This window comes from Taudactylus pleione, unplaced genomic scaffold (genome assembly GCF_031769625.1).
Source record: "Taudactylus pleione unplaced genomic scaffold, aTauple2 ptg000311l, whole genome shotgun sequence".
NCBI classification, from domain to species: Eukaryota; Metazoa; Chordata; class Amphibia; order Anura; family Myobatrachidae; genus Taudactylus; species Taudactylus pleione.
The window spans coordinates 110,878-125,447 of NW_028284712.1; the positions used below are offsets into that span (position 1 = coordinate 110,878).

General features: G+C 47.0%; 1 protein-coding gene across 2 annotated transcripts in view; it reads left to right on the top strand.

Moving 5' to 3' along the window:
* Positions 1-14,570, top strand: part of KIF24 (kinesin family member 24) — a 62,789-nt gene that overhangs the window by 6,839 nt on the left and 41,380 nt on the right. The window contains exons 2-3 of one of the 2 annotated variants that reach the window (XM_088442395.1): positions 9,608-10,188; positions 11,837-12,026. In XM_088442395.1, the coding sequence (XP_088298521.1) occupies positions 9,620-10,188; positions 11,837-12,026 (759 nt within the window). In that variant the 5' untranslated portion in view covers positions 9,608-9,619. The remainder of the gene's footprint in view (positions 1-9,607; positions 10,189-11,836; positions 12,027-14,570) is intronic. The other variant, XM_088442396.1, reaches the window with a different exon arrangement.

Sequence of the window (14,570 nt, forward strand, 5' to 3'; positions counted from 1 at the left end):
GTAGACCTATTCCTACAGCAAATGTACACCGATTGTGTGTAGTGGACAATTAGATTAATACATGTTGAATCTCTCAGCAACCAATCAGTTATCGGCATTCATTAGCGTGACTACCTTGACTGCTGAAAGCTGCTATATGATTGGTTGCTGTGTATTACAATATAAATCTTCTTATGTATCCTGCTATTAGATATTTCCATTTGTGTATAGCTGTCTGTCTGCGGGTGACCTTAGTGTGGCCGAGGGCCGGGCTCTTACAGTTGCTGTAAGGGGCAGCTGTCCATACCAGCTGTGATACGCAGGCTTTAGCAGGTTATAATAGGAACATTGGAATATTTGTACATACTTATAAGGAGATCCACATAGCTATGTATCACTGGAGCGCTGCATTCTGCCCTCAGACAGGTGTCCTTAAACCACAGTGCATCTGGGTGTAGCTGCTCTGCAATAATAAATATAGCTGCTTACAGGACTGGCCAGTGCTATTTTAGGTTACCTTTCATCTTTTATTTCACTGACCAGTTATAATCCCTAATAATCTGATTTAGGGCCTGATTCAGAGCCACTCGTAAGCGGCAGCTCGTTCGCTCTGAGCGATGTTTGCCCAACTGCGCATGCGTACGGATCGTTATACGCATGCGCGTAACAGTCAGTGCGGCCGAAATTCATGTGCTCGCAAAATAGCGAATGCCTGATAATTTGAGTGACAGAATGAGGCGTATGTGGGTGGTAACAGGGGAAGGTGCTTGAAAACGGGGAGTGGAGATCCGATCGCAGGCGTGCTTAAAGGTCAAAACGGGCGTTTTATGGGTGTGCATATTTAAAACAGCAGCGTCATTGACCACGTCACTGGGTTATTTTATAGCCAGAACTGCTCGCAAAATTGTGGTAGCAAAAACCAACCACAAGAATAGCGAGCAGTTCATACCCTGTTCGATGTACTCGATTAATCTAATAAATAGCGGACATGACGTAGGATGCGAGCGGCCAGGGGGCGTAGTTTCCTAAAAAACGACCGCAAGTTTTGTACGCTCGTTCAGACCTAGAGGCGTGAACAGACCGCAAACAGCGAACGGTTCATTTGAATAGCCACCCCTATTTTCTGGACGAGCGAGCGCTAATTGCGTCCGGCTCTGAATCAGGCCCTTAGTTTGCTTCTTATGCTGCGTAAACCCCTAAATATGAGTTTATGCCCTGCCTAATAGTGACCTCCTCTGGGTGTTCCTTCATTGTCTGTCAGGTTCTGGTGGACTCTCTATTACTAACACGTAATTGCTCAATAAATCAGCAGCCGCATCTGGCGTCCCATCGCCCAGCATAGATGTGATACTCGGGCCATTCTAGCCTGTTACATTGTGTGTTATGTGGAATCTTACAATAAAGCTTAAAGCTGGGGTGACCTAGTGGTTGTGTTCTTTGCCGATTGTATCCTGAATTAGCAGCTGTGTAACATACAGTATGTGACTGCTATTTATCCTGTGTGGTTTAGGAGCCTAGTTATCAAGCCCTAAATCCTGCAAAATAACAGTTTTCATTAGAGAGAGGATTGATTTAAGTTTGGGGCTATTTGCTACACCCCTAATCACTGATTGCTCTGATTGTAACATAGGGCCTGATTCAGAGATGGACGCAGATCAAGCGGTTGTTTGCTAAAGCGCCAACGCTGCACTGCATTGCGATTACGCACTCGCAAAGTGAGTGACAGGTAGTCGGCGTTTGGGGGTGGTTAGAAAAACGCAGGCGTGTCTGATTGATTGTTTAAATGCCGTATCGTGGGCGCGCACAAATTATTCTTTGCGTCTCCTGCGCAGCGTGAGATCGCTCTGCGAGTCAGGAGAGCTGCAGTGTTTGAGGCTGGTCAGACCTAACTTATATAGAAACATAGAATTTGGTGGCAGCTAAGAACCATATGGCCCATCTAGTCTGCCCTCTTTGGGTTAGGGATGGGTTGGGTTAGGGTCGGAGGTTAATGTAGGTTGTTAGTGATTAAGGGTTGCTTGGGGATTAGTATAATTGGGTATTAGAGTTAAGGGTTAGTGGTAGGTAGTAAGGGTATTAGGGTCATGGGTTTGTTAGAGTCAGGGGTTAAGTTTGTTTGTGTATTAGTACATAGAGTTAGGGGTTAGTGTTAAGGTAATAGGGTTAAAGGTTTCTTAGGGTCGAGGGATAAGGATGTTTGAGTATTGGGGTTGGGGTGGGGGGTTATGCTGGGTACCCCCCTAGCAGATATATCTGCAGATGATGGTTGTTCATAGAGACTGAACAACCATCATCTTCTATCTGTCCGCGGGTCCCGCTGGCCGGGGGTCAAACTGCGACCACTTCCCTGCGGCTGCTGCTGCAAGTGTACGGGCGGATGGCTGATCGTCTGTACACGCAACATGTTGGACAGATATACCTGCAGATATACCTGCCATCGGCTGCGCAGCACAGTCAACGCCATATGTCTGTGAACTACGTCACTCACAGACATCGCTGGTACACACTGGCCGACGGACATACAATATATTGGCTGGTCAATTGATCGGCCAATATATCTGCCAGTGTGTACCCAGCAGTAGGGTACGGGGACAGATATTCGAGGTCCAGCTGAGGAGAGTATCCAGGATATGACACCACAATATCCAGCTCATCCCTTGTCACCATTGCAGTTAGTTGTGAGATGTTCTCTCCTATGCTCCCAGCATTTGCACACAGCTAAGGCGGATACACCCATAACGAGATGCTCCATGTTTGGCCTTGTTTGCTGGGCTCTCTCCCCACTTCCCCGAACATGCAGTGCCTGACTATATCGAGCGTACTCACTGGATGTTATCATTCACTTTATCGTCTAGTGTGTGTGAGCCATAAGAGTTTAGTTAGTACATATAGTGTTCCCTCTAGCCCCGGCGGCAGGCAGGGCGCCGGAGCTAGAGAGGGCAATCTTGTGTGCGCGCCTGAAAAGGGGGCGTGGTTATGAAAAGGGGGCGTGTCTATAAGACGCGTCCCCTTTTCGTCATACTTGGGGGCGTGCCCGGCGCTTACGGACATGCCGGGCAGCCCCCAAGCGCTGCAGAAAGGGAGAATAGATGCTTGGCGCATGCGCCCGGCGTCTTTTCTCCGGCGGTGACCGGATCACCGCATGTTTGTCCACCCGCGGGACACTGCGTCCCGCGGGTGAGAACGGCTCCCGCAGGCTGTTAGGGCAGGGCGCTTTTTCCCTCCTCCTGGAGGGCAGGGTGCTTTTTGCCCTCCAGAAGGAGGGCAGGGCGCCGCGCCCCGCTAAAACAGCCTAGCGGGAACACTATACATATATTAGTCCTAACCATGTTCAGCCATCACATTACAATGGCCATAATTTAGGTGATATTACCTGGTCTCAGATGTTGTTCAGTGTTTGCGTAAGTCTGATTATGGCTGACTACAGCTGAACGCAATTGGCCAGCTGATCAAAGCAGACTCATTGCACTGTGCGAAGTAAAGACCTGCTCAGCGCTGTGCGTCCATGGTACCGTTGTCTGTGCTGTTGCACGTTGTACTGACATGAGAAGGCAGCAGGGGGCGCCCCTATCCTGGGCTGTGCTATGAAAGGTATTAGCATATTTTGGCAACCGCAGTCCGTGTATACAGTTGCGTTTGCATTGTCGTCCGTCTGTGAATCAGGCCCCAAGTTAATGGCGGATTCAAGTTCCAAAAGCTTCAGCTGGCGTCACCTGCCATGTCCCATTGGTAATGTTCTAGCAGGGAGGACGGGGCTTTATTCACTTAAAGGACAGCTCTGCTCCTATGCTGATTCTGACTAATTAAAGTCGTTGTGCTGGGTATTTCATTGTAGGTGACATAGGGCTTCCGTCTGAAATCCCCCCGGTGATAGCGCATACGCTCTGTCCTACATGTAATGGCTCCGAGTCTGATTACACACAGACTTGATGTTGAACGCAGTTGAGCCGTTTTATTTCCTACTGCGCTTGTGTCCAGAGTGCGTGAGCAGTGTCACAGTACCGATAGAGATGCGCGGTCTCATAATTGTGTCGCTGAAGTGGTTGCAAAGGCAGACGCCTAATCTCTGATGGACAGTCTGCACCTGGCATGGGTCTGGTACAAGTTTCCATGGTGCGACCCATGGTGGAGTGTAAAAATGCACCAAATGATATCTGAGCGCGTCAGGCGCACGGCTGTACACCAGGGGGAGGGGCTTGTCGTGGTAGTAGAAGTAATACTGGCAAAACGACCACGTAAATGTCATGTGCCCACTTCCACTGAAAAAGGAACGGAAAGGGGTATTTCTGAAAGCTGGTTTGGGTGAATGCGTTACCCACGGCAACTCATCAGATTCTGTCAATAGTACACTTTCAAAAATGAAACAAAATATCTCTGGTTGTTATGGGCAACCCCATCTTATCATGTTCCCATGACCTCCTACCCAGTGGCGTCTCTTTAGGGTTTATTACAGCTAGTACAATGCACGGGAACGAGATGGCAAAGGGAACCCAGTGATGCCCCTTCCAAGTTACCCACTGGCAAGGTCACCTCCAATACGGAGAGCAAGTAAATCCTAAATGCATTTCTTTGTGCAAATAAAACGCCGGTGGGTCCTCCCTGAGCGATATCGTCTAGTGTGTCCCCGGCAGGCTGTGCTCAATGTCGTTCATGACATTGAGCACAGCCGCTGAACGATATCATTAGCGATATCGTTCAGCGCCGGGCTCTCTCACCCATTCCCTGACATGCAGCAACCTGACGAGGTCGTCAGGTTGGCCTGCATGTCAGCCCGATGAACGAGGATGACGAACGACCCGCGGGAACGCGCGTCGTCGTCATCGTTCATCTTTTTTGTGTTAAAAATGGACGATATCGTTATCGTTCAGTCGTCCACTTTAATCGCCCAGTGTGTACGCACCATTAGTAAGTAACTCATCCCTATTAATATTAATAGTCTATGGAAAAGCTCTGGCTGCAGACTAGTAACAGCTGCCGTACTGTGTGATAAGTAACTATACACCGTCCTAGTGTCCTCTCCACAGCAACCGAGTACAGGAACAGCTGCCGTACTGTGTGATAAGTAACTATACACCCTCCTAGTGTCCTCTCCACAGCAACCGAGTACTGGAACAGCTGCCGTACTGTGTGATAAAAAACTATACACCCTCCTAGTGTCCTCTCCACAGCAACCGAGTACAGGAACAGCTGCTGTACTGTGTGATAAGTAACTATAGACCCTCCTAGTGTCCTCTCCACAGCAACCGAGTACAGGAACAGCTGCTGTACTGTGTGATAAGTAACTATACACCCTCCTAGTGTCCTCTCCACAGCAACCGAGTACAGGAACAGCTGCTGGACTGTGTGATAAGTAACTATACACCCTCCTAGTGTCCTCTCCACAGCAACCGAGTACAGGAACAGCTGCCGGACTGTGTTATAAGTAACTATACACCCTCCTAGTGTCCTCTCCACAGCAACCGAGTACAGGAACAGCTGCCGGACTGTGTGATAAGTAACTATACACCCTCCTAGTGTCCTCTCCACAGCAACCGAGTACAGGAACAGCTGCCGTACTGTGTGATAAGTAACTATACACCCTCCTAGTGTCCTCTCCACAGCAACCGAGTACAGGAACAGCTGCCGGACTGTGTGATAAGTAACTATACACCCTCCTAGTGTCCTCTCCACAGCAACCGAGTACAGGAACAGCTGCTGGACTGTGTGATAAGTAACTATACACCCTCCTAGTGTCCTCTCCACAGCAACCGAGTACAGGAACAGCTGCCGTACTGTGTGATAAGTAACTATACACCCTCCTAGTGTCCTCTCCACTGCAACCGAGTACAGGAACAGCTGCCGTACTGTGTGATAAGTAACTATACACCCTCCTAGTGTCCTCTCCACAGCAACCGAGTACAGGAACAGCTGCCGTACTGTGTGATAAGTAACTATACACCCTCCTAGTGTCCTCTCCACAGCAACCGAGTACAGGAACAGCTGCCGTACTGTGTGATAAGTAACTATACACCCTCCTAGTGTCCTCTCCACTGCAACCGAGTACAGGAACAGCTGCCGTACTGTGTGATAAGTAACTATACACCCTCCTAGTGTCCTCTCCACAGCAACCGAGTACAGGAACAGCTGCCGGACTGTGTGATAAGTAACTATACACCCTCCTAGTGTCCTCTCCACAGCAACCGAGTACAGGAACAGCTGCCGTACTGTGTGATAAGTAACTATACACCCTCCTAGTGTCCTCTCCACAGCAACCGAGTACAGGAACAGCTGCTGTACTGTGTGATAAGTAACTATACACCCTCCTAGTGTCCTCTCCACAGCAACCGAGTACAGGAACAGCTGCCGGACTGTGTGATAAGTAACTATACACCCTCCTAGTGTCCTCTCCACAGCAACCGAGTACAGGAACAGCTGCCGTACTGTGTGATAAGTAACTATACACCCTCCTAGTGTCCTCTCCACAGCAACCGAGTACAGGAACAGCTGCCGGACTGTGTGATAAGTAACTATACACCCTCCTAGTGTCCTCTCCACAGCAACCGAGTACAGGAACAGCTGCCGGACTGTGTGATAAGTAACTATACACCCTCCTAGTGTCCTCTCCACAGCAACCGAGTACAGGAACAGCTGCTGTACTGTGTGATAAGTAACTATACACCCTCCTAGTGTCCTCTCCACTGCAACCGAGTACAGGAACAGCTGCCGGACTGTGTGATAAGTAACTATACACCCTCCTAGTGTCCTCTCCACAGCAACCGAGTACAGGAACAGCTGCTGTACTGTGTGATAAGTAACTATACACCCTCCTAGTGTCCTCTCCACAGCAACCGAGTACAGGAACAGCTGCCGGACTGTGTGATAAGTAACTATACACCCTCCTAGTGTCCTCTCCACTGCAACCGAGTACAGGAACAGCTGCCGTACTGTGTGATAAGTAACTATACACCCTCCTAGTGTCCTCTCCACAGCAACCGAGTACAGGAACAGCTGCCGTACTGTGTGATAAGTAACTATACACCCTCCTAGTGTCCTCTCCACAGCAACCGAGTACAGGAACAGCTGCCGGACTGTGTGATAAGTAACTATACACCCTCCTAGTGTCCTCTCCACAGCAACCGAGTACAGGAACAGCTGCCGGACTGTGTGATAAGTAACTATACACCCTCCTAGTGTCCTCTCCACTGCAACCGAGTACAGGAACAGCTGCCGTACTGTGTGATAAGTAACTATACACCCTCCTAGTGTCCTCTCCACAGCAACCGAGTACAGGAACAGCTGCCGGATGTATTACTGTCATTTGTGTATAGGTGTGTACTGTAAAATGTGTGTGTGTGTGTGATAAATACATTTTATATATATATATAATAATATATGTAGAGAAAAAGGCGCCAATAGTAGACGACGACCCCCCTCAGTATATAGCTCAAAGAAAACCTTTGTGAATATGAATAGCTGGTGAAATAGAAGCTGCTCTCCCTTTGAATATCAGGGTGCCTGCTAACACAGTGTGTAAGTTCTGTAAGTAGTACGCAGATGGGTGTACGTAGATGGGTGTAATGTTTAGAGCGACTGTCAGATTTCTAATAGCTTATACAAATTAATGGATCATAGACACAGACCTTGCTGTCAGTAAGTGTAAGACTGTGAGGTCTATTCAGCGTTTATTTTATTTTTACATAAAAAATACGGAAACTATGATTTCCGTATATTTTCTGTAAATCCCCTATTCAGCAATGGGATAATGGGGAAGATAACACAATGATCTTCTCCATTGATTCCCATCTCGCTGAGTACCGCACTTTAGGGATCAGCCATTGATCTATACAGTGCTTTAATGCTCATTGCTATTCAGCAAAGCAAAAAGTGTTAAATCACTCGATAAATATTTCCTTTCTATAACGCCATCTCAGAATAGCGTTACATGAAGAAAATGCTAAATATCCTGAAAAATGCAGCTTCCCATAAGTCCCTGCAGCATCTTGTAACCCCGCCCAGTCTCCGCCCCTGGTTCCCGGTGATCGGCGGCAGGTAAGTCACTCTAGAGGCTTTTAAAGCTCCCGACATTGATTGATATGTGTATACAGGCTTTCTACTAGCCTGTATACATGTATAATTATGTGCAATTATTATTATATATAAATGTTAAATATAAAAGCACATAAACATGTATACAGGCTAGTATAAAGCCTGTATACACATATCAATCAATGTCGGGAGGCTAAAGCTGTACTTACCCGTCCGCGGTCACCGGGAAGCCAGGACGGAGACTGTTCCCGAGCGCACGACTGAGCATACGCAGAGGAACAAACAGAAGGGATTGTTTTCGGAATCCCGATTACAATCCCTTCTGTGACGTCGCAGGGTCAGCGTGTTACCGCAACCGCTGTCCCTGCACAAAATAACGCTGAATAGCTTCCATATGTTATCATCATTGCTAAAATGTTGTGACGATGTTGTCCGATAATAATCTGGGCGCCATCGTCACTGTTGCTGAATAGACCCCCGTGTGTTAGTATACAGTGTAAGTGAATCAATAACAAATAAATACATTCAGAGAATAAGTATAAAATACAATAATTAATCTAGACAATATATAAACCTGGACAATGGGGTGCAAAAATTGGAAGTAAAATGGATGTATAAAAAGATATTAACAAAAGGGGGGGGGGAGGGGTGTCCTAAAAGCAAGAGAGACCAGTATGAGGGGTGCAATAAAAGGTGGTGTCATGGAAATGGGGAAAGCAAACTATTATTAATGGAAGTTGAAGGCAATGGAATTGGCATAACATAGAACAACACCTAGTTCTCAGATAAACTTTATTTTTATAAAATGAAGAGTTGATCAAGTTGGCAAAAAAAATAAAATCTATATAAAACGAAAAAATGTTCTTATCTGGATGAAATGTCAGTCTTACGTTCATGGAGCAAGAGAGGTCACCGCCCAACGCGTTTCATCCTTCAGACTTCTTCATATACCTTATTATATGGAGTATTATGGTATGAGTATATGGGATAGGTGGCACGATCTACTGTTTGAATCACCACATCCCCCATGTTACACAGGCAATAAAACTCCTACAGGGGAGATGTTGTCCCCTATTCACATATACGGATACAATAAATGTTTCTGCCTTGATAAAATAAACATACCAGCCACACACACCACGCACCGCATACCAGCCACACACGCCACACCGCATATCAACCACGCACCACGCACCGCATACCAGCCACACACACCACGAACCGCATACCAGCCACACACGCCACACCGCATACCAGCCACACATGCCACACCGCATATCAACCACGCACCACGCACCGCATACCAGCCACACACACCACGAACCGCATACCAGCCACACACACCACGAACCGCATACCAGCCACACCGCATACCAGCCACACATGCCACACCGCATACCAGCCACACATGCCGCACCGCATACCAGCCACACATGCCGCACCGCATACCAGCCACACACGCCGCACCGCATACCAGCCACACACGCCGCACCGCATACCAGCCACACACGCCGCACCGCATACCAGCCACACACGCCCCACCGCATACCAACCACACACCACGCTGTTGTACTGATTAGCGTTGTGTTTTTGTGTTGTTTAGAGCAGAAGGAAGATGGCCTCCTGCCTCCTGGAGTGCCTGTGCGAGGCTGAGCTGGGGCAGTACTACCCTCACTTCCTAGCTGTGGGACTCCAGAAGATTGAGGAGCTGGCAGAGGTCACCATGAAGGATTACTCCAAGCTGGGAGTGCACACTATGGAGGACCGCAAACGCCTCTTCCAGCTGATTAAAATAATCCAGAGTGTGGCAGCTGAGCACAGCGATGGGACAACACCCCTCCAGCCGGGCTGTGTCTACCTCCAGCCCCCTCACAGCCGGTCTGCCACCAGGAGGCAGCTGCACTTTGACTTCTCCTATGAGCTGGACGGAGATGCGTCTCCATCGTCTGAATTGTGCAGCTCCTCTCATACCTGTATCACTAAGCACCCTGCAGTAATCTGTGACACAGCGCCACCTGCTGTTCACCACCGTGGCCACAGGCTCCCCACAGCACAAGGAGAGGAGAGTTCAGCGGAAGCACCGAGGGGCACAGCGCCAGGCCTTAGAGACCCTGAGGGCCCTATCATTCACAGAGTGATGCACGTATCGGGCTATAACTATGGAGTTCCGCAGACACAATTACGGTAATAATACAACTCGCAGTGACCTGTTTGATGCTTCTCATTGATAAAGCCATTGGTTTGTACTGTTTTATACGTAGATTATGACCCTTATTATATCTTCTGTTCTGTAACTCTTTTGCATCAAGGTAATTCTGCTTTATTATTATAAATGGAGTTTTTTCATGTTATACGTGGTCCTGGCAAACACTGCGGCACGTAAGGAGGATCTGGTACTTGTAAACAGTTATAAACGCTGCTAGATCTACTGATGAGCAAAGTGGTCATTTCCTGCAATCTCCAGCTCATCTCATAAACGTCTGGTGTATTAGTTTATTCATCTGTCTGCTCGCACAACAGCAGCCCTGGGCCCAGTGCGTCTGGTCCTGCAGCCATCTTTCCCGCGCGCGTAGTCTGTGTCAGTATCCGCGCCTGTACTTCCCATTCAGTAATTAGAGACGTTTTACAGACTCGTTGTTCTAGAATGACAACAATTTTCTATATTATACATGAATATTTAGAGCCGTATTCAGTTTGAGCCGAGCCGCGTTAAGTTAACTTAACGCCGACTTTGCCTGTTTTGTAGGCGTTAAAGTATCGCGCGCATGCACGCTTTACCCCGTGTTCAATTTCAAAGTTAGCGTTTTTGTATACCTGATGCAGAATAGTATTTAGGAGTATTTTTTCCAGAAAATAACTTATCCCAGCAAATTTGGGGTACTTGAAAATGGGGTTCAGCATATTTACAGTTGAAAAAAATCGTGAAAAATGCACCTGCAATGAAAAAAAACACCTGGGGCATACTTGGGGACCCCTCCAGAGTCAAGTTCGTTAGTTTTTAACTTTGAACCCCAACATTTTTTTTTTTCGCCCCCTTTTTCAAAGTAAATTTTTGGGGTGTCCTTCAGTTTTTTTGTTTTTTCTTTTACATTTTTTTACATTTTTTACCCCCTATTACATTGCATTGAGGCGGAAAGTCTTTCAAATTGAATACGGGGTAAAACCAAAACAGGCGATAATGACGTCATCGGCGGTAACTTAACGCGGATCCGGACTTAACGCTTCAAATTGAATACGGGCCTTAATGTGAATTCTGATGACCTATATATTGTGAGCTTGCCAGCAGCAGCCTTGTATCTCTGGGTCTGCTTAATATTCACGTTGTTTGCTCCCAGTTGTAAAGTGTTGCAGATTACATTGGTGGTATAATAATGAAACTAATTATGGCGAGCACGTTCTATAGTCTCTTTAGGGACATGTATATAAGGGATGGGTACGGGATGCCGACAGGATTAGGATATCGACACCTGTCAGTATGGTATCCTAATCCTCCCCCTCCCTCTCTCCCCACCCTAACCCTCCCTCCCCGATGCCTAAACATGACCCCCGCCCTCCCCCCCCGTGGCTAAACCTAACCCTCCCCCCTTAGTGCCTAACCCTAATCTTCCCCCTAATGCCTAACTCCACTACTTACCTTCGGGATTCCGGCGCCGGTTTTCTAAGTGCCCGACATCCTGCATGTCGGCAAATTGTCTGTATCCCGTATATAAAGCAGAACAGGGTGACCTCAGGTGAACGTTGTCAAATTAATGGAATCCGTAACTTAAAGACCGCTTCCGGTCAGTGATGGACGATTCTGACTTTTGTTGCCGCCTTACGTTTGATTGGACAGGCCGAGCGCTGCTGACAAAGAGGAACCCTGGACCGATAGCGATAAAATCCGTGTTTGTGTCCGCAAGCGTCCTCTAGGCTTAAGAGAAGAGCGGCGCGGAGAAGTGAGCGTGGTGACCGTGGAAGATGGACACAGTGTTCTGATTCATGAGCGGAAAGAAGCCGTCAATCTGAAGGAATATATTCTCCAGGTATAGTATAAGGTCTATCTGGTGGGGGGCCTGAGGAATATATTCTCCAGGTATAGTATAAGGTCTCTGGTGGGGGGACTGAGGAATATATTCTCCAGGTATAGTATAAGGTGTATCTGGTGGGGGGGGGGGCTGAGGAATATATTCTCCGGGTATAGTATAAGGTCTTTCTGGTGGGGGGGCTGAGGAATATATTCTCCAGGTATAGTATAAGGTCTCTCTGGTGGGGGGCTGAGGAATATATTCTCCAGGTATAGTATAAGGTCTCTCTGGTGGGGGGGCTGAGGAATATATTCTCCAGGTATAGTATAAGGGCTCTCTGGTGGGGGGGCTGAGGAATATATTCTCCAGGTATAGTATAAGGTCTCTCTAGTGGGGGGTGAGGAATATATTCTCCAGGTATAGTATAAGGTCTCTCTGGTGGGGGGCTGAGGAATATTTTATCTGGGTATAGTATAAGCTCTCTCTGGTGGGGGGCTGAGGAATATATTCTCCAGGTATAGTATAAGGTCTCTCTGGTGGGGGGCTGAGGAATATATTCTCCAGGTATAGTATAAGGTCTCTCTGGTGGGGGGTGCTGAGGAATATATTCTCCAGGTATAGTATAAGGTCTCTCTGGTGGGGGGTGCTGAGGAATATATTCTCCAGGTATAGTATAAGGTCTCTCTGGTGGGGGGGGCTGAGGAATATATTCTCCGGGTATAGTATAAGGTCTCTCTGGTGGGGGGGCTGAGGAATATATTCTCCAGGTATAGTATAAGGTCTCTCTGGTGGGGGGGCTCTTTTTTTCATACCCGCTTGCGACCGGGTCTGAATGAGGTCCATGTACTTGCCCTAAACACTATTTTATCTGAACCAGTATCTACCCTGCTAGTTAATTTTCATGTAGGCAGCGATCATACAGAATGAAGCAAGGGGGGAGATGTTCACCGGTGCACACGTGAAAATGCTCGCCCGCTCAGTGCTCGTGGCGTTTGGTGACATCTGCCTGCTTATCACAGACTCTTCCTTTTAAAGTGAATAAAATGATGAATCTTCAGCATGGGAGTCTGCAAAGGGCTGATGACAGAGGTTGCGCTATTTGGTGGGCTCCTACTCTGGGGTCTTAATACGAGGGTTGTCCAAAAAGTAATGCCTAAATGCTCTTAACTCTGAAATAATACGCAATATTTATTTGAAACTTTGTCAGTTTGTAGTTTAATATGTCTGCTAGCTATATATGTAGTTTTGTTTAGGTAGTCCAAGAAGTACCATGGAATCCAAGATGAAACAAAGAGCCGTCATTGAATTTCTGGAAAAAGAAGGCTGCAGTGCTACAGAGATCCACAGAAGACAGAAAAAAGTGTATGGTGAGCGTACAAGTGACTATAGCAATGTCAGAAGGTGGATGAAGCGTTTTCAATCGGGAAAATCGTCCGTGTGCGACAAACCTCGTGGTGGCAGACCATCAACCGTAGTGACATCAGAGAACCGACACAAAGTCGATGCCATGATTCAGAGAGACCATCGTGTGACCATCAGAGATCTCAGTGATGACCTTGAATGTAGCCATGGCACTGTATAACACTAATCAATGATTTGGGATATTGTAAAGTGTGTGCTAAATGGGTTCCAAAGCAATTAACCAGGGATCATGAGGCCCAGAGGGTGGAAGTGTGCAATGACCTTTTGACCAACTTTGAAGCCAACTCTGAGACGTTTTTGGAAAATGTTATTACAGGAGATGAGACCTGGGTATTCCTTTATGACCCAGAAACAAAGGCCCAAGCAAAGCAATGGAAACACTTAAGTTCACCTAGGCCAAAAAAGTTTAAATCACAGCGATCTGTAAACAAAGTCATGGCCACATTCTTCTGGGATTGCCGAGGTGTTATTCTCATCGATTACTTGGAACCAAACCCATCAATCAACAGTGATCGATACATTATTACACTTAAGAAGCTGAAAGAAGCCATCCGCAAAAAAAAAAAAAGGTCAACAATTCAAATGTCAAATGTCATCTTGCACCAATTGTCAATATTTTGGCAATGGTTGCAGATGTTGCCATCGAAGTGTGAGGTCTTCACACTTCGATGGCAACATCTGCAACCATTGCCAAAATGGGGTGGGCAATAATGCCACATCCACCATACAGTCCTGATTTGGCCCCTTCTGACTTTCATCTGTTTGGCCCTCTCAAATACTGTCTCCGTGGTCAACATTTTGAAAACATTGTTATTTTTGAAGGTTGTTAAAAACGCCATATGTTCCTGGGTCATAAACCAACCACTGGAATTTTTCCAAAGTGGAGTCACAACTTGGGTTGAGAGGTGGAGAAAATGTTTGAGGGCAGATGGTGAATTTTTGAGTAGAGTCATTCTGTTACTAAGACTTCAAAGTATTTTACTGCAAATTTTCAAATCTGTATCTATAATAAAATTTGAGTTGTGAGCATTTAGGAATTACTTTTTGAACAACCCTCGTATGAAGCAATGATAAGCCGCGGATAAATCATTTTCGATACAATCTTCTATACGTAATTTAGCTGACTCACAGAATTCCCTC